Raw genomic sequence first — 17,782 nt, 5'->3', positions numbered from 1 at the left:
CTACCAATGGACTCTTCCGAAGCGGTCTTTTGACTCAGCAAGTTCAGAGGTTTCACCCTTGAATCGTCGGTGGCGACTAGCCAATCTCCCTACTGTAAAATGAAGCAATTCCCGTATTCTCTGTCAAGGCATCAACGTCTCGTGTGACACACCACGCAGGGAGATAAGGCTATTTCCAAATTGCCATTGATATGTATAGATGAAGGCGCATGCATGTGGTGGTATATAAGGCCGAAACGGGCAGATCCCCGGGTAGGCGAGAAGCTTGATTTCAGCGGGCCGCATTGGTGATACGTCAATGTGGCGCAGGCCCAATGTCGCGAGAGGATTCAGGTGTTGTCTTACTGTTACTGACAGTGACAGTTCCGAGTCAACGTTTCACTGCATATTTGGATTCGATGATGATTCTGCGCCACACAGCTCGAGTCAAGAAAGTGGACTGCAGTGGGGTGCGTCGTTTGTGCGACAGGGCGCTAAGCCTGATCCAGAAATAGTCCAGTTGCGCGACTTGTGCGAACGACGCCCCAGCCAGTACTTTGCCAACAGCAAAGCAGAAACCATTGTTAATCATGACATATCGCAGAAACTACGCGAAATGCATCAGCCGATATATATGGAGGCCTCCGAGTGTCAAGTTACGGGATTTTCCTGGGAATCTCTGCCTCCGACTCTGCACCTACCTGGTCGCTTCTTTGATTGCTTACATTGCCAGACGCCATCCGTTGGCCACTACCCCAGACCAAGTGTCCACCACTACTTTCGTCCATCGTCCACGCACTAGCCTCGTTACCTCGTCTATCAAGAAAAAGCCGAGCTGATCATATTGCACAACCAACCTGCCTCAGACCCAATCCCGTCGCCATGTTACCTCCGGCACCGTTACCCAGATTGCGCGACATGCAGCCTGACACCATGACCACGACCTGCTTCATCTCCAATCTGCACTGCCCGTCATGTGTCGAGGGCATCCAAGCCTCTCTCAGCGCGCTCGACCCTCCACCACAAGACGTATTTGTTTCCATCGTTTCCCACTCAGTGGTTGTACGCCACGATACATCACTCAACATTGAGGACATCACTGGCTCCCTCGAGGCTGCTGGATTCGAAATTCACAGTGTCTTTCAAAACAACGAGGCAGTCCGCTATCCGACCGAAGTTAGAATCTCGAATGCCCAAGACAAAACGAAGGAGTGGCACACCAGCTTGGAGCGCGCTGTGAGTAACTGGCTGCACCCCCAAGAGCCCAGCGGCTCGAGCGACGAAATGAGAAAGAAAGAGACCCACCTAGCGCAATGCGAGCAGTGCAAGAGAGAGCAGGGGGGAGTCAGTCTGGATAGCGCAGACGCACTGTCATGCAAACCTCATGCAGCCATCACAATCTCGTCTAGGGCGAGCGTCGATGACACTGCATTGCCCGAACCCAAATCGTCCGCGTCCGACCAATTCATCACCGTCGAATCCACCAATGCTACCGGGACCTACAAGGCAACTCTTGCCATTACTGGAATGACCTGCAGTTCCTGTGTGTCTGCCATCACTCACGCCGTCCAAGAACACCCGTGGGTTCAGTCGGTCAATGTCAACCTGCTCACAAATAGCAGTGTGGTTGTTTTCAGCGGAAAGGACAAGTGCAATGAGCTTGTCGAGACGATTGAAGACTGTGGATTCGATGTTGCAGTAGAGACGCTGGAGCAAGTTCGCAACCCAGCATCATATGCAACACCGCCACCAAAACCGAAGACCGACAGATGGCGCGCGACCTACTCGCTCGGAGGACTGACATGCTCTTCTTGCGTCGGCAACGTGACTCAGGCCCTGAAGCCACACACATGGATCGAAAAGGTAGACGTCAACCTCATCTCAAACAGTGCGACTATTGTCTTCGTAGGCAAAGAGCATCTGCCAGAGATCAAGGATACCATTCAGGATGTCGGATACACGGCGTCGCTAGACCAAGTCGTCCAGGAAGGCACTACGACGACTGAAGCTACCGAGCGATCCATTGCCATTCGCATTGATGGCATGTTCTGCCACCACTGTCCACAAAACATCACAAGGAGGCTGCAGGAAGCATTTGGCAACAAGGATACCTTTGCACTTGAAGACCCTCCTATATCTCTCGCACAGCCCATACTCCATGTGAGATATGTACCCGAGCCACCTGGATTCACCATTCGACACATCTTCTCGACGATTTCGGAACTCAACCCAGTGTTCAAGCCTTCGGTGTTCCGCCCGCCGACAATTGAGGAACGCGCACGAGAGATGCACGCACAGGAGCGTATGCGTATTCTCTTCCGTCTTGTTCTCTCCGTCGTCATCGCTATACCTACCTTCATCCTCGGCATCGTCTTCATGAGTCTGGTCGGTTCCAAGAACCCTATACGCAAGTACCTCATGGGCAGCATGTGGGCTGGCAATGTCACACGGCTCAGCTGGGCACTCTTCATCCTTGCGACTCCCGTCTACTTCTTTGCTGCCGACACCTTTCATCGGCGCGCCATCAAAGAGATCAAATCCATGTGGCGGCCCGGAAGCCGAACCCCGTATTTGCATCGCTTCACGCGGTTCGGAAGCATGAACATGCTGATTTCTCTCGGTACTTCAATAGCGTACTTTGCGTCGATCGCTGAGCTTGTCCTGGCGGCCACCAAGTCGTCTTCCGGCTCAATGCACGATTCCTACTTTGACGCAGTCGTCTTCCTGACAATGTTCCTTCTCATTGGCCGATTCCTCGAAGCATACAGCAAGGCAAAGACTGGCGACGCCATCACCTCGCTTGGAAAGCTTCGTCCTAACGAGGCCGTTCTTGTCGACGCAGCAAAGGGCGACACCAAGATTGCCACTGATCTCCTGGAAATCGGAGATATCGTTCATGTCCACCATGGCACCTCGCCGCCATTCGACGGCCAAGTCATTGAGGGAAGTTCAAACTTTGACGAGTCCAGCTTGACGGGAGAGTCACGTCCGGTTAAGAAATCAGAAGGCGATACTGTGTTTTCTGGTACGATGAACAAGGGCGCGCCGGTTAAGATTACAATCACAACCATCTCTGGTACTTCGATGCTCGATCAGATTATTAATGCCGTGCGCGAAGGCCAGTCGCGTCGTGCTCCTGTCGAGAGAGCCGCGGATGTCATTACTTCTCACTTTGTCCCATTTGTCATCGCCGTCGCCATTACTACTTGGCTGGTCTGGCTGATTCTCGGTACAACCGGCAGCATTCCAAGTGACTGGAAGAACGAAGCCGCTGGTGGCTGGGAGCTGTGGTCTCTTCGTTTCGCCATTGCCGTCTTTGTCATTGCCTGTCCTTGCGGCATTGGTCTCGCAGCGCCAACTGCCCTATTTGTTGGCGGCGGTCTAGCTGCAAAACACGGCATACTGGTCCGCGGCGGAGGTGAAGCTTTTCAGGAAGCCAGTTCTCTCGACTGCATCGTTTTCGACAAGACTGGGACTCTGACTGAAGGCGGCGATCCCTCAGTGACGAACCACAAGTTCTCTGGAACCCAGGACAGCGCCACAGTGCTGGGCATTGTGAAAGCTCTGGAGGAGAACAGCAATCACCCCATCGCACATGCTCTCGTCTCTTTTTGCAACAAGCAAGGACACGCCACTCCGACTGCCGTCAATGTCGACGAAATACCCGGCAAGGGCCTAAAAGGCATCTTTAAGATTGACGGCCAGGAGATCACAGCCATTATCGGGAACGAAAGCTTTATGGACGACCACCATGTTCCCATCCTCGATGAAGATGCCGCCGTGCTCCAACAGTGGAAGTCTCAGGGTGACTCCGTCGCCCTCGTAGCACTCTTCACGCCGCAGCCCAACCAGCCATCACCAGCCTGGCATCTCGCCTGCAGCTTCTCCATTGCCGACGCGCTCCGCCCAGAGGCACCCAGCGTGATCCGCGCCCTGCAAGCCCGCGGCATAGACGTATGGATGCTTTCCGGCGACAACCCCACGACGGCCAACGCTGTCGGCGCCCAAGTCGGGATCCCAGCTTCCAACATCATCGCCGGCGTGCTTCCAGACCAAAAAGCGCTTAAGATAAAGTACCTCCAGCAGACGCTGACCAAGCCGCGGTCCCCCTTATTCCGGATCCCCCTGCTGGGCCGCCTGTTTACGGCGAAGAAGCAGGCCAAGCGCGCCACCGTGGCCATGGTCGGCGACGGAATCAACGATGCGCCAGCGCTGTCCACAGCAGACCTCTCCATCGCCATTGGATCCGGGTCCGACATTGCGCTCAGCTCGTCGTCCTTCATCCTCATCAACAGCCGTCTAACAACCATCCTCACGCTGCTCGATCTCTCGCGCGTCGTTTTCCGCCGCGTCTATTTTAACTTTGGCTGGGCCCTCGTATATAACCTCGTCGCTATGCCCGTGGCCGCCGGTGTCTTGTTCCCGATTACGACTGGCGGCGGGGGAACAAAGAACATGGATATGCATCATAATGGCGTGGGAATGGAGGGTGGCATGGCTATGGGCGAGACGGGCAAGAAACATGTTAGGCTGGATCCCGTGTGGGCTAGTCTGGCTATGGCGCTGAGTAGTGTGAGTGTGGTGTGTAGCTCGCTGTCACTGAGGAGCAATTTACCCGGCGTGGGGTTTAGAGCTAGGCGTGAGCGCGAGTTTGAGTAATGCGTGGGAGGGGAACGTGGTGCTGGTGGGGATCGAGGTGGCAAGGTGGTTAACAGTTCGTATTCATAACGGGGATCGTAAGAGTCCAAGAGAAGAAGAAAAGTGGCGGCAGATATTCTTTATTCGTTTTCGCGCTGGAATCAGTAGCCATAATTACACTCGTTGATTTTCATATTCGCGTGTAAAAGCCCAAAGAAAAACCATGGAATGAAAAAGATACTTTGTCGTACAGTACATGAATAAATCCCGATGTTTTGAAATATAGTCCCAAACCCAGTTCCTAATTAATAATTGTATTGAGACAGGTAGAAAGAAGAAGGAATAAGACTCCACCAACATCAGGTAGGTGACTTTGAAAAGACTACTCTTCCGACCACCGAAGCGGATTCGCCACAACCAATTTCGCAACGGGCACTCCGTCCAAGGTCCCCGAAGTGCCTGGCCGCATGGCAGCATCACGCAGACTGGCGCCGCTGCGCCTCCTGTTGGTCCGTTGAAGCTGCTGCATCAGCTCCGGCGTAATCATGGTGGCGCTGCGTGAACTCTGCACGCTCCGTCGCGAGGCAGCATACCGCCGGACACTATTCTGATACTCTGAGACTGCACGCCTTGCCTCGGGGCCTTCGTCGGGCTCGGTGACCTCGGAAACCGTCGGCAGCTTTGGAGGGCGGGCGTCGCATGCGGTGGCCGGCCGCTCGAGTGCAATGTGCTTGTTGACGTCTTGCGCTTGGACATACGCAGTGCGCAGATCGCCTTCGGAAATGCTAGGTTTGGAGAAGTTGGGGACGGAAACAGCCACTTGGACAGGGGCGGGGACGGTTGGTGGTTCAGGCACATGTGTTGTTGTTGTTTCTACAGGGAGTTCTGGATCCATTTTGATGTCCGACGACGAATCTGCATGGTTTCGCCGTGCCTTGAAGGGTGTGGCTTGCTTTAGGGCATGCATAATACGCCGGAAAGCCGAACGGCTTTTGGGCTTCTTCAAGTCGGAGACTATGGAGTCGCGCTTGTTGCTGGTGCTGGCCATAACGTCTGTTGCAGAAGTATGAGGCTGCGCCATTTCAAGTCTGAGACAGCCTGTGTGTGCTGTTATCAAAGTTAGCTTTTTTTCGAGTTCTGCGGATCTTTTCCCATTATTCACGTACTGGCTTGAATTTTTCAGTGCGACTGTTTGGAAAGCTTTGTTCTGTTACGGGAAACGAGGGGGGTGGATTGTGACTTGAAAAAGACGGAGGAAAATGGGAGAAGGGAGTGCAAGGGGTTTTGGGAACATAATAAATCCAATTTTCCGGGCTTCCACAGTCGCAGTGCTCACGCAGAAGAGAAAAATAGCGAGAACCGTAGAAAATCGACCATTCGTTGAACGACCGTGACTAATCCAACGATATGATAGGGCCTGCGTTCTATCCAAGCTGGGAGACGAATGCGGATAGCGAATGCGCAGATCTGCGAAGACGCATGATGCAGTGTTTCTTATTGGTATACCGAAATAAAGTAGCGAAGAGTGTGACAGGGCTGTAAGATATTCCGTGGTTGCAGTGGATGCGTTGAAGCAGAACGTAAAAGATTGGACGGCGGTGCATGGTAAAGACGGTGCGTGGTTGCCCAACATGACTGCTCTCGGTAAAGTGGACTCGAAACCTACGATATTGTATGGAACAGAGGTTTCGACACACGGTCATGGTTGGTAGCGCGACGTGTTAGAGTCAAGGCGATTGCAAATGGCGAAAAAAGTGGTATTTCCCGAATCATTCCCGAAGCGCCAACCCAATGCATACATGTCTTATACACTAATATACAAGCAGCTTTTGTCTTTACTTGCGCGCATCCATGGCCTGCTGAAGGGCCTGGGTGGTGGGCTGAGCGGACCGGTCGAGCGGCTTGTCTGGTACAATGACGTCCTCGAACTCGTCCTGGGAGATGGCATTGATGGTGTATGTGTCTGGGAAGGAGTAAGCCCGTGTGCCAGCAAGAGGGGCGGCGCAGGATACATATGCCAATCACCAGTGAGCAGATGGCGAAGCCCGTGATGGTGTTCTTGACCAGATACGGCGCTCGGGCTCGCAGCAGGGCCGGCGAAGCCCGCATGCGGTCGTCGTAGTATGTCGAGCGGAATGGTTTGCTGTGCGTGCATGTCAGCGTGGGAATTGGGGAGGCATTGGGGCGGCAGACATACTATCCCATTGCGGCGGAGCGTCGTCACAGATGTTGCGGGGAAGAAAGCGCCGTCGAAGGCGTTGGCGTAGTGGTGGTGGTGGTGTTGGTGGTGAGATTCCATCACGCTAAGGCGGGCTTGGCGGACAGGGCGCACATCATCATGGCAAGTGCAGCCACGGCGCTCTCACTCCCTCTCCTGTTGCTCGACTGCACACAGCTGTAGTCACCCACCATCCGTCGCGCAACTCGCCGCTGCCCCTCCCGCTTTCCTTTCCTTTCCTCTCCTCCTCCATGCTCCCCACGCCTCTTTAAATTCTTGTTACTGCGGGGAATGGAAAGCCCTTTGACCGCACTCGCCTGGCTTTGTCGCGCTCCTAGTTTGCCTACTGCGTCGCGCGCGTGAACTAGCCTCACGGCCTGCTGCCCTTCACACCACACACACAAGGCGCGCCCCCCGCGTGCCGTCCACCGCCATCGCCATGACTTCACAGACGATACAGCAGATGGAGTCGGCCCGGTCGCTCGCGTTAGGCGACGGTAGATACTATCCTACCATCATTCCGGGCGTGCTTCCCATCATCGGTTACAGTGAAGACCAGAGCATCGAGATCCAGCGCTGGGGCGCCGACTTTCTCGCGGAAGCGTTTGCGTCGCCCGCATGGCCCCAGGAGGTCAAGCAGAGCAGCGCGCCCTCAGTGCTGGCTACGCTGAAGGCCTATCTTGACAATGTCGACGACAAGAGTGTCATCAAGAGCGCCATCCAGGCGGCCGCGAGCGTGTACCCGCTGGTGTACAGACATACGTAAGTAATCCCCCAAGCATCAGATAGAGCCCTCCCATGTCAAATCATGGACTGCGCATTCTTGAAGTCTTTTATGCCCGCATGCCCTTTGACTGCCTTTACGCGAACACGCTCTTATTCCTGCATGTGCCCAGTGTCTCGGATCCCAGCGATACGCAAAATTGGCAGCTCATGGCTGCCATCAAATCCAACATCTTGCGACGAATGGACTCGGCCGCCCCTGGCGTGCGCATATGCTGCATCAAATTCCTCCAGCAAGTCGTCCTGGTGCAGACACCAGGAGCAGCAGACCCCAGGGTAAACACCCCTCACAGAGCCCCCCAACACATGTACGGAAAATCTCATGTCTCGCAGCGCGTCGACCACAACGATATCTCCCTCTCGCTCGTACCCCGCGATCATCCGCTCATACCGTATGCAAGCCTAGAGGCCGAGGGACATGGACTGCTGGACAGATTGCTGGATATCATACATGGCGACCACAGGTTAGATAGACAGTCGCAGGCTGCTGAGACACATCTAACAGGAACCAGTGACGGGCTGCTTGTGACTGCCACATTGAACAGCTTGGGCATGTTGATCCACCGCCGGCCAAATGCTGCAAATAAAATCTTGAACAGTGTCTTCAACTTCAACCCCTTGAAGCTTGCCAATTCGCCCATGACGCCCAAGAACAAGGTCATCATAAAGTCGATTGAGCGCACGACGAGGGCACTGCTCGTGAACATCATGAAGAGGTATGATGGTATATCCTATATGTCGCTATTTCGAGTGCTTACTGTTGCAGGAACCCCGAGAACCCAGTCAATGGGCGCATACAGCAATTCCTCGAGCGCATGCACCGTACGCGCGTTGAAGTCTTTGATGAATCTAATCGTAAAAGACCAGCACCCAGTGAACCGACTGATGGCCTTGATCAAGCCAAGAGGCAGCGCCTCGTTGCTGAGCCTCCAAGTCGCACACCCTCTGTTCAACCCTTGCCGCCTGGTGAAGTAAGCTGGCGACAACTGTATACGTTGAACTCTGAAGGCAGCACAGCAAACTTTGACGTGCAAAATTTCAAGGATCCTGAGCAATTGGTTAGGATTGTGGTGCCTGTCCTTCAGTCAGTCAATCCAGTAAAACTGGAGCAAGCCATCAACGTATGTGATCTTCTCATGCCAAGCCACCCATGTTTTGTGGTCGTGCTTTGAACGAATACTTGGTCAAGAATAATGTACTAACCAATATTCAGGCCGTGCGTGCTCGATACCAAACGCTGCGCCAGAACGCTGCAAATCAACCGCCACCGCCACCGCCGAGTGCCCCTGCCGCAGAAGACGAAGAGGAATACGAACCCGATTTCGAACCTGAAGATGCAGAACAGATCAGCAACAGACTAGACGGCATTCCTTCAAATCCTTTCTCATCTCAAGCAGGCCCATCCACTGCTCTAGCACCTTTCAAGCTCCCCGAAGCACCTCCGTTATCCGACCAGGATGTTCAGAAGTACGGCGATATGACCGTACACCGAGCATTTGGCATGCTGAGTAGTGTAGATGAGACGCAGAAGAGCAAGACCACCAAAGGTGGCTTCAACCGCTTAGCAGCAACCGACTATTCCAGAGATGCCTGGGTCACGATACTATCAAGATTGGCAACACGAGCAAGCGCAGGCCTGGACGATCCTGACGATGGCATCAAAGACGAGTATGCAGTTAAGAGCGCAAGGGGCAGTACAAAGATCAGCGACTCCATACGTGACGGTTTATACCAGTATATCCTGTACGACTGGAAGAGGCGCATTGATGTCGCCATTTCCTGGCTAAACGAGGAATGGTACAATGATATGATACTCACCCAGGTCGAGGAAGACCCCATTACAAACGGTACCGTCAACGGCGTTTCCCCCTCGAAACTACCAAAGGGAAACTACCATCGCTGCGCGCTCCGCCTCATCGACGGTATCCTCCCGTACATTGAACACACAGACAAGATTCTGCTCCGCTTCCTCTCTGAAATCCCGTCCATCGACTATACCATCCTCGTGCGTCTTAAGAAGATGGCCGAAGACCCCGAACGCATCGATCTCGCCTGCAACGCCCTGCACTACCTGTACATGTTCCGTCCCCCCGTGCGCAAAATCGTTGTCGACATCCTCGCCGAAATGTGGCACGAGAACGACAGGGCCAAGCCCAGTGCCCGCAAGCTGCTCGTTAGGTGGCGCCCGGAAATCCTAGGCGAGGACAAGGTCGGTACCCCGCTCGTGGTCAAGATGGAGAACAGCATGACGGCCGACGGTCAGGTGGTCAAGGAGAGCGCTAATGGCGCGTTGGAAGTCAAGGCTGCTTCGTAATGAGATGAAGATACCTAGGATCGCAAAAGGAAAAGAGACAGAAAAGAAGGACCCTCAACACAGCATTTCAGAAAAGAAAAAGACGCTCTTGCTACCAAGCAAAATCTGCTCTCACTCACACACAAACTCGATTTGCCTTGTTTTTTCTTCTTCTTGTTCTTTTTCCTCTTTGCTTTTCTCTTCCCTTTCTTTCAAGACCAGATGATTGTGTTTTCATGTTTTGAGATTCCGGTTTTTGATGTCATTCTTCTTTTTCTTTTTCACTAGCTGTATATCTATGCGTTTGCAATGTCTGTGTGTGTGTTCGTACTGTAAAGTACGTTTTTTTTAGAGAGACTGTGTGTATGTTTGTATGCTTCCTCGAGAGATTCTAAAAGGACAGCAAAGGGAGGCAAGGAAAGGATGGTAAAGGATAGGATAGGAAAGGAAGGGGAGAGAGAGAGAGAGAGAGAGAAACAGTGTGTGATACCCCCTCCCTCGCCGCCCCCCCTGAATTCCATGGGCTATATAGTATATAGCTTTCTACTGTACAACAGCAAACAATAACAAGATATCATGGCAAATTTCCAAATCAAATGAGGTTAAACTTTTTTGATTCATCTCTTTGTCAAGTGTTACTCTTCCTTCACGCACGCACGTTCAACACAAAATGTAAATGTGAATTGAATTTCCCATTCAATGATGCTACGTAAAAGGCCATGTATCCCTTCATTTTTCCTTGTTCCTTCACATTCATATCGAAACTCCCCCATAGCATAGCATAGCATACCATACCATACCACACATGCACTTAAATCTTCATCTTCTCAAACTGCGCAATACTCGCCTCCCAATTCTTAGCCTCCAGCTCCGCAGTTCTGAGCTTCTCGCGCTCCTGCTCCTTGACGGCATCACTGACTTTTTGCTCCCACTCAGCATCCATGATTTTCTTCTGGCGCGTGATGGTCTCGTTGGCCTTTGTGAGGCGATCTTGCGCCTTTGTGATTTCCTTGTCGGGCTCGATGCGGCCCTTGACGTCGAGGTAGGCAGTCGCAGAGGTGCCGATTGTGTATACGGCGCAGTCGGAGGGTGCTGTCTCGGTGGGCGAGAGGATCTTGATGTCGGCGACCGTCTTTCCGGCCAGCGCGCGGATCGAGGGGAGGGAGGTGGGAGAGGAAAGGGTTGAGTGTGTCGAGTCGTTGAGCGACTGAATGTATGTCGACGCGCCTTCCTTGATGCTGTACTCGGCAGTGAGGGAGCGGAGAGCCTTTGCGCTGTCGACGAGAAGCTCGTACTCGGCGTTTGCCGTCTCGTCTTCGAGCTCTGATGAGAACTCTGGGAAAGGCGCGATGGTGATGGAAGGCGTCTTGTCGCCTTGCCTTCGGGGCAGTCGCTGCCAGAGCTCTTCGGTGATGAATGGCATGAATGGATGAATCATGTTCAAACCACCCTCGATAGCTGTGTAAAGGGTCTGCTTGGCGCTCTCCTTCTGCTCTTCGCTTCCTTCATCAAAGATGGCTTTGCTGTTCTCAATATATGTGTCGCAGAGGTAGACGTAGAAGTATTTGTACGCAACCTGTGTTGCAAGACTGAACTCGCGGGCATTCAAGTGGTCGTTGATCTTCTTGGCTGCGGCGTTGAGCTGGTGGAGGATGTAGCGCTCAGGCAGAGACTCTTTTCCACTCTTGGCAGCCTTCGCCTGGGGGGTGAAGGAGTCTCCCAATCGTCCGATGACATACTTGGTAGCCTGGTAGATCTTGTTACAGAACCTTCTGTATCCGTGAATGACGTTGACATCGAAAGAAATATCCTAGACAAGTGTCAGTATTGCATATGATTAAAAAAACGAGGCAAACTTACTCCGCCACCTGTCGTGTATCCGACAAGGGCCATGCGCAATGCATCGGCACCGCACTCGGGGATACCCTGAGGGAAGGCGGTCTTCTGGTACTTCTCTGCCTTGGTCAACTCCTTAGGATCCAGGTTGCCTGCACGAAGTTGATCGTGGAGCTTCTGCAGACTAATGCCGTCCATGATATCCACAGGGTCTACAACGTTGCCCAGAGATTTGGACATCTTCCTGCCTTCGGAGTCGCGAATAAGAGAGTGGCAGTAGACCTCCTTGAACGGAACCTTTCCAGTCAGGTACAAGGATAGGAAAATCATCCTAGCAACCCAGAAGAAGAGAATATCCCAACCCGTCTCCAGCACAGAGGTGGGGAAGAGTTTTTCCAAGTCGACAGTCTGGTTTGGCCAGCCCAGGGTAGAGAAGGGCCACAGACCAGAGGAGAACCATGTGTCGAGCACGTCCTCATCTCGAGACAACGTGAACTTCTTGCCAGGGAACTTCTTCCCGGCCTTTGCTCTAGCCTCTTCCTCTGTGCGACCGGTAATCCAGAGCTCGTCTTCGCTTTGGTCACCCTGGCCGCCTTCGATTTCCACAAAGTAGGCGGGTATTTGGTGACCCCACCAGAGTTGACGAGACAAGCACCAGTCCTGAACATTGTTCATCCAGTGCATGTAGATCTTCTCAGAAGTGGCGGGCCGGATCTTGATGTCTCCTTTCTCAACAGCCTCAATGGCAGGCTTAGCCAGGCTTTCCATCTTCATCCACCATTGTGGCTTCATGATAGGCTCGATGACGTCACCAGACCTCGAGCAGATGGGCACCTTCATGGGGTTTGGCTCAGTCTTGACGAAGAGACCCTCCTTCTTCAGTGCGTCTACCACGGTGTAACGAACATCAAAGCGCTTCGCGCCTTCGAACTGGCCGGCGTTCTTGTTCATGGTTCCATTGTCATTCTGTAGGTGTTAGTACTCTATCAGAGCAGCCAAAGGAGACAACGTACAAGAATGTTGATAAACTCAAGCTTGTGCTTCTTGCCAAGGTTGAAATCGTTGGGGTCGTGTGCGGGTGTCAGTTTGACGGCTCCAGTACCGAACTCGGGGTCGACGTATTCGTCTGCAACAATGGGCATGAGACGATCGACAAATGGGTGTTTCGCCTTCTTGCCAACAAGGTGCTTGTAGCGCTCGTCGTTGGGGTGGACAGCGATACCAGAGTCACCCAGCATGGTTTCGGGACGCGTAGTAGCAATCTCGATGAACTGGTCTGTACCGTCGATAGCGTACTGAAAAAAGTTAGCACAGTTCTTTGGATTGATTAACCCTGCCCTTCATACCTTGAAGTGGGTAAGCACACCAAACTCGACCATCCTCTCGTATCCCGGAACAGACAGCTTAGTTGGGCCAGCCAAATCCTTGTTGTCGACTTCGAGGGTACTCAAGGCCGTGTTCAAGGCTGTGCACCAGTTGACCAGCCGGTTACTGCGGTAGATGAGGCTGTCTTCGTGGAGCCGTACAAAAGTCTCTGTGACGGCTTTTGACAGATTCTCATCCATGGTAAAGGCCTCACGGGTCCAATCAAAGGAACCTCCCATTCGGCGCAGGGTGTTGGTGAGGTGCTGGTGGTACTCTTGCTTCCACTCCATAGTCCTCTCCAAGAACTTTTGGCGACCCAGATCATATCTTGTCTTGTTCTCTCTTCGCTTCAACATCTTCTCGACGACGGACTGCGTGGCAATACCGGCGTGGTCGCAGCCAGGCAGATACAGCGTGGTGTACCCCCTCATCCTGTGCCACCTTATGAGAACATCTTGAAGACTCGTCGCAAGCGCATGTCCGCAATGCAGCTTGCCCGTGACGTTGGGCGGGGGAATGGGAATAACGAAATGGCCGGGTGACTTGACGTTGCCATCCTCTGCAAACTGAGGCTTGAAGAAGCCCTGGGCGTCCCACCAAGCGTCCCATGCGGATTCGACAACCTTGGGGATGTATGCTTTGGTGTATGGACCATCCATGCTCTGCAAGCGCTTCTTCTCGCCCTTGGGTGTCTCCTCGACGTACTCGGGCAATTGCTCCTCCTCTTTGCCCTTCTTCTTCTTCTCCTTGGCTGGGGCAGCAGCATCCTTTGCGGCGCCGGCAGCAGCAGCGGCTTTCTTGGCCTTGAACTTTGCGTCCTTTTCGGCCTTCTTCCTCTCCTTCTCAAGCTCCTTTGCCGTCTTTTCCTTCTTCTCTACGCCCTTGTCGTTCTCACGGCCGGGCGCATGCTGGCCAGTGGCTTCCTTTTCGGCGGCGCCGAGGATGTCCTTCTTGGAGTCCTCGCTCAGCTCGGGCGGCGGCGCAGTATTTGGCGTCGTCTTCTCGCCGGTAGTGTTGTGGGAAGACGCGTTGAGCGCCATGGTTGCGGTCGTGTAGTGGTGTGGGTGTGGGTGTGTGAGCACGCGCTCAGCGTGAGCCGAAGTGTGAGGGTGGAGGGCCGTGTAGATCCGCGACGGCGATTGCAGTCTGTTTCGCGAGGGATTGATATACGCGAGGTTTCGTCTGCAGGCAGCGCGCAGTGTAGAGGGCGCGGTGCGGGGCAACATTAACAAAAAAGTGCCTGGGTGTGAGTCTTCCCAAGTCCGGCGTGCGTCAACCCCACATTGAGTCCGAGCGTCTAATCCGACCCCGCCTGCTCGTCCACATCAGAGGGAAACGGCCAAGGCACTGGGATGTGCAGCTCCATGTCACAGCAGCAAGATGGTATTCGACAAAAAAAGAACTTGGATGTATATTTGATCAGCCCACTAACACCTTGGCTATGCATTGGTTTGACAAGGGGCCTTGGAGCTTTCGTCGCGACCATACGCCTGCGCTGCACCATTTTGTGCCTATATCGTTCGTTATCCAAGAGCAGTACCCCGTGCTTTGCCTTGCGCGTCCATCACTCCGCTGCTCACGCACCATGTGCGCGTCGGCACATTAGCCATCGCCCACATGCTCAAAGGGGACTGGAAGTAAAATGGACGGATCAGAGTGCAGGTTTCGTGGCTCGTGCCATTACATAAGGTCTAATCGTGTGAATTGGGTATCTCAATCATGCCGCGGTGCTGTTCTGCTGCGCAGCCTGTCGGACGGGAGCAAAGTAAGGGTGCGCCATGGCCTCTTGGGCAGTAAGTCGGTCCTGGGATGTGTTAGCGGAGAAGAGCAAGCGCAGTAAATCGTGTCATCACACTTACCTGGTGGTCATATCGTAGCAGCTTATCGAGAAAGTCAATAGCATCGTTGCTAACAAAGCGCTGGTTCTCGGCATTGATGAACGAATGCCAAGGCTTCTTGGGGTACCGACTGAGTATGTCGTCGTACTGGGCGTCCAGTTCAATGTCGTACTTGTCAAGGTAGTCAAAGAGATCCTCGGTACCAAGGACCTTTGCAATCTTGACAAGCTGGTCCGAGTTGCTGTTACCGTGGAAGAAGGGTTCTCGCCTAAAGATCATCGAGGCAAACATGGCGCCCAGCGACCACATGTCGAGCGAGTAGTCGTACTCTTGGAAGTCGACTAGCAGCTCAGGGCCCTTGAAGTACCGGGACGCAACACGGACGTTGTATTCGGTTCCGGCATGGTAGAACTCTGCTAGACCCCAATCAATGAGGCGCAACTAGCACATGTTAGCAGCAGTTCCGCAGAGGCCGTACGCGGTGCCCACCTTTCGCTTTTCATGGTCGATCATGACGTTGTGGGGCTTGACATCGCGATGCATGATGCCCTTGCTGTGGCAGAAGTCGAGAGCCTTGAGCAGCTCGAAGATGTAGAAGCGCACGTCAAAGTCCTGGAACTTGGGGTACAGACTGCGGAAGTCGGTGTTGTTGACATACTCGAATATCAGTGACGGCGTCTTGCTCTAAGCAGACCGTGTTAGCACATCTCAGCCAGCACGCAGCAGTGCGCGAGACGCAGTACCCAATCACCAAGCCAACCGGAGCCATCACTAACCTGGTTATCGCGCACCACGTCCAGCAGCGAGACGATGTTGGGGCCGCCAGACAGGTTCTGCAGGATCTTGATCTCACGCTTTATCTTCTTCTTCTTGACAGGCTTGAGCACCTTGATTACGCATTTCTGGTAGTTGACGACGTTGATGCCCTCGAACACCTCCGAGTACTTTCCGCGGCCGATCTTGCGGACCACCTCGTAGTTCTCCAGCACGCCCCACGAGATGTTGACCGAGTCGTAGTCCCAGTAGGAGCGGGGCATGTTTGCATTGACGTCGGCATAGACGCGGGCGACGCTCGTGGCGCCGCTCGAGTTGTTCAGCGCCATGGCGGCAGCAGAGGCAGTTTGGGCGGGGAGCGCGGGGCCAGGCGTGCTCTTGGGCGCGGTTTGGGCGGCGGGCGAGACACAGGAGTCGCGTCGTGGTGGGGGGGAGAGGCGGAGGCTGGCGGCACCACCACACGCAAAGTGGACGAGGAGAGCAAGACCAGCAGCAAGCACGGCAGCAAGCGCTCCCGTCTTGGGCCGGACGGAAGGCCCAAAGAAGCGGTGACGATGGGCGCGGCGGGCCGAGGCTGACGGCGATGAAGGTGGCGGAGGTGCTGGCGGGGGGCAGGCCGCGGTAGGGGCGGAGTCGGCCTGGTGCAGCTGGTGGTGGTCGAGGTGGTGGTGGTGGTGGTAGTGGTGGCTGGCTTGTGTGCGTTAGACCAGTTCAGCAAAGCAGCGAGAGCCAAGCCCTAGTAGGTTAAGGTTTTCGACGCGAGCCCGCAGACGGCCAGCGCCCTTCTCGCCTTATGGAGTGACGATCGCTTCTCCGACTCTGCTGGACTTACCCCAGTGCCCGTTGCGCCCGCCCATCTCTCGCTCGGCCACGCCCTCGTCGCCCGGCGAAGCCATTGTGTGCGCGCGCACCAAAATGTTTCACGACCTGCACGTGCCGTGGACGGACGCGACCCGCGAACTGCAGCGCGCGCTTGCTTTTCTCGATGAATGTGAGCGCACGCCTGGCGACCTGGCGAGTGTGCAAATGGCGAGCTGATGCAATGCAGTAGGATACGATGTCGTCGCCCTCACCCACACGTATACCGGGAAGCTGCCAGCCGACATTGTACGTAGCGGGGCGCCTGCCTCGACGGAACCGCTGAACCCGTTGCCTTGACGTGCGCCTTCACCTGCACCTGCGACGCCTCGCTAACCACCATTCACTCACCACCAGACGCCGCCAATCCCCACCCAGCTCCCCTTCCCCGTCCCGGCTCGCATGCGCATCTTGCGCCGCTGCAACATCTTCCTGACCGACTCGGCCTCCAACTTCCGCATCCCCCAGCTGCAGCAGCACTACGACCTCGTGGCCGCGCGCCCCACCGACGAGCGCACCCTGCAGCAGGCCTGCCAGAGCCTCGACGTGGACATCATCTCGCTCGACCTGACCCGCCGCTTCGAGACCCACTTCAAGTTTCCTATGCTAGGCACGGCCATCTCGCGAGGAATCAAGATAGAAATATGCTACAGCCAGGGTATCATGTCAAATGATCCTGCGGCCAAGCGCAACCTGATCGGCAATGCGGTCCAACTGATACGTGTGACCAGAGGACGGGGTCTGATATTCAGCTCCGAGGCAAAGACGGTCCTCGGCATACGGGCGCCCAGCGATGTCATCAACCTGGCTTCCGTCTGGGGCCTCGGCACAGAAAAGGGCAAGGACGGCCTCACCAAGGAGCCAAGGAGCGTCGTCGAGTACGCCCGACTCAAGCGCCGGAGCTTCAAGGGCATCGTCGACATTGTCCACGCAGGCGACAAGCCGCCCGAGAAGCCAGTCGCAGAAGCCAAGCACAAGCACGCGCAAAAGGCAAAAGCAAATACAAACCAGAATGGCAAGCGCCCTGGAGACAGCCTCGACTCGACGCCCACACACGAGTCAAAAGCTGAGAAGCCCATCTCCAAGCGCCAGCAGGCAAAGAACAAAAAAGCCAAAGTGCACGAAGCCACCACGCAGGAAGCGTCCGCGTAGAAGAGCTAGTAGTTTGAGGCAGAAGATACCCCCCCAATAGACACATGA

The 17,782-nt window shown here is 54.5% G+C and overlaps 7 protein-coding genes across 7 annotated transcripts; 3 read left to right on the top strand and 4 right to left on the bottom strand.

Annotated features, from left to right (window-relative positions):
* Positions 1-1,263: 1,263 nt before the first annotated feature.
* On the top strand, positions 1,264-4,638 carry SETTUDRAFT_106489 (uncharacterized protein; the record flags this gene model as incomplete). Its single annotated transcript, XM_008025346.1, has 1 exon — positions 1,264-4,638. The coding sequence occupies one exon, from the start codon at positions 1,264-1,266 to the stop codon at positions 4,636-4,638; it is 3,375 nt and encodes a 1,124-aa protein (XP_008023537.1).
* A 312-nt stretch (positions 4,639-4,950) lies between these two features.
* SETTUDRAFT_46463 (uncharacterized protein) lies at positions 4,951-5,698 on the bottom strand (the record flags this gene model as incomplete). The annotated part of the gene is made up of 1 exon (XM_008025168.1): positions 4,951-5,698. One exon carries the CDS (start codon positions 5,696-5,698, stop codon positions 5,000-5,002), a length of 699 nt encoding a protein of 232 aa, XP_008023359.1. The 3' UTR covers positions 4,951-4,999.
* A 594-nt stretch (positions 5,699-6,292) lies between these two features.
* Positions 6,293-6,861, bottom strand: SETTUDRAFT_168116 (uncharacterized protein). The gene is made up of 3 exons (XM_008025345.1): positions 6,815-6,861; positions 6,630-6,760; positions 6,293-6,580 (listed from the first exon to the last, which is right to left on the bottom strand). The coding sequence occupies exons 1-3, from the start codon at positions 6,820-6,822 to the stop codon at positions 6,453-6,455; spliced, it is 267 nt and encodes an 88-aa protein (XP_008023536.1). The 5' UTR covers positions 6,823-6,861; the 3' UTR covers positions 6,293-6,452.
* Positions 6,862-7,246: 385 nt separating this feature from the next.
* SETTUDRAFT_168115 (uncharacterized protein) lies at positions 7,247-10,361 on the top strand. The gene is made up of 6 exons (XM_008025344.1): positions 7,247-7,597; positions 7,732-7,894; positions 7,952-8,082; positions 8,131-8,334; positions 8,385-8,739; positions 8,832-10,361. Exons 1-6 carry the CDS (start codon positions 7,275-7,277, stop codon positions 9,930-9,932), a joined length of 2,277 nt encoding a protein of 758 aa, XP_008023535.1. The 5' UTR covers positions 7,247-7,274; the 3' UTR covers positions 9,933-10,361.
* A 261-nt stretch (positions 10,362-10,622) lies between these two features.
* Positions 10,623-14,324, bottom strand: SETTUDRAFT_148418 (uncharacterized protein). The gene is made up of 4 exons (XM_008025343.1): positions 13,094-14,324; positions 12,761-13,042; positions 11,772-12,713; positions 10,623-11,721 (listed from the first exon to the last, which is right to left on the bottom strand). The coding sequence occupies exons 1-4, from the start codon at positions 14,150-14,152 to the stop codon at positions 10,723-10,725; spliced, it is 3,282 nt and encodes a 1,093-aa protein (XP_008023534.1). The 5' UTR covers positions 14,153-14,324; the 3' UTR covers positions 10,623-10,722.
* A 201-nt stretch (positions 14,325-14,525) lies between these two features.
* On the bottom strand, positions 14,526-16,305 carry SETTUDRAFT_148414 (uncharacterized protein). The gene is made up of 4 exons (XM_008025342.1): positions 15,694-16,305; positions 15,440-15,634; positions 14,972-15,391; positions 14,526-14,916 (listed from the first exon to the last, which is right to left on the bottom strand). Exons 1-4 carry the CDS (start codon positions 16,051-16,053, stop codon positions 14,830-14,832), a joined length of 1,062 nt encoding a protein of 353 aa, XP_008023533.1. The 5' UTR covers positions 16,054-16,305; the 3' UTR covers positions 14,526-14,829.
* A 672-nt stretch (positions 16,306-16,977) lies between these two features.
* Positions 16,978-17,765, top strand: SETTUDRAFT_168114 (uncharacterized protein). The gene has a single exon (XM_008025341.1). It carries the CDS (start codon positions 16,985-16,987, stop codon positions 17,732-17,734), a length of 750 nt encoding a protein of 249 aa, XP_008023532.1. The 5' UTR covers positions 16,978-16,984; the 3' UTR covers positions 17,735-17,765.
* Positions 17,766-17,782: the final 17 nt, after the last annotated feature.

This window comes from Exserohilum turcica (assembly GCF_000359705.1).
Source record: "Exserohilum turcica Et28A unplaced genomic scaffold SETTUscaffold_14, whole genome shotgun sequence".
In the NCBI taxonomy this organism is placed as follows: domain Eukaryota; kingdom Fungi; phylum Ascomycota; class Dothideomycetes; order Pleosporales; family Pleosporaceae; genus Exserohilum; species Exserohilum turcicum.
This window is presented reverse-complemented; position numbering and strand designations above follow the sequence as displayed.

Bases quoted from the DNA above. Each gene is read 5' to 3' on its own strand.
- SETTUDRAFT_168116 (XM_008025345.1), bottom strand. The intron at 6,581-6,629 runs GTATCCTGCGCC...ACTCCTTCCCAG, and splicing joins CTCACTGGTGATTGGCATAT to ACACATACACCATCAATGCC.
- SETTUDRAFT_168115 (XM_008025344.1), top strand. From the start codon at position 7,275: ATGACTTCACAGACGATACAGCAGATGGAGTCGGCCCGGTCGCTCGCG. The intron at 7,895-7,951 runs GTAAACACCCCT...CATGTCTCGCAG, and splicing joins CAGGAGCAGCAGACCCCAGG to CGCGTCGACCACAACGATAT. The intron at 8,335-8,384 runs GTATGATGGTAT...TTACTGTTGCAG, and splicing joins CTCGTGAACATCATGAAGAG to GAACCCCGAGAACCCAGTCA.
- SETTUDRAFT_148418 (XM_008025343.1), bottom strand. From the start codon at position 14,152: ATGGCGCTCAACGCGTCTTCCCACAACACTACCGGCGAGAAGACGACG. The intron at 12,714-12,760 runs GTACGTTGTCTC...TAACACCTACAG, and splicing joins TTGAGTTTATCAACATTCTT to AATGACAATGGAACCATGAA. The intron at 11,722-11,771 runs GTAAGTTTGCCT...ACACTTGTCTAG, and splicing joins GATACACGACAGGTGGCGGA to GATATTTCTTTCGATGTCAA.
- SETTUDRAFT_148414 (XM_008025342.1), bottom strand. From the start codon at position 16,053: ATGGCGCTGAACAACTCGAGCGGCGCCACGAGCGTCGCCCGCGTCTAT. The intron at 15,635-15,693 runs GTACTGCGTCTC...CGGTCTGCTTAG, and splicing joins CCGGTTGGCTTGGTGATTGG to AGCAAGACGCCGTCACTGAT. The intron at 14,917-14,971 runs GTAAGTGTGATG...AACACATCCCAG, and splicing joins TGCTACGATATGACCACCAG to GACCGACTTACTGCCCAAGA.
- SETTUDRAFT_168114 (XM_008025341.1), top strand. From the start codon at position 16,985: ATGCGCATCTTGCGCCGCTGCAACATCTTCCTGACCGACTCGGCCTCC.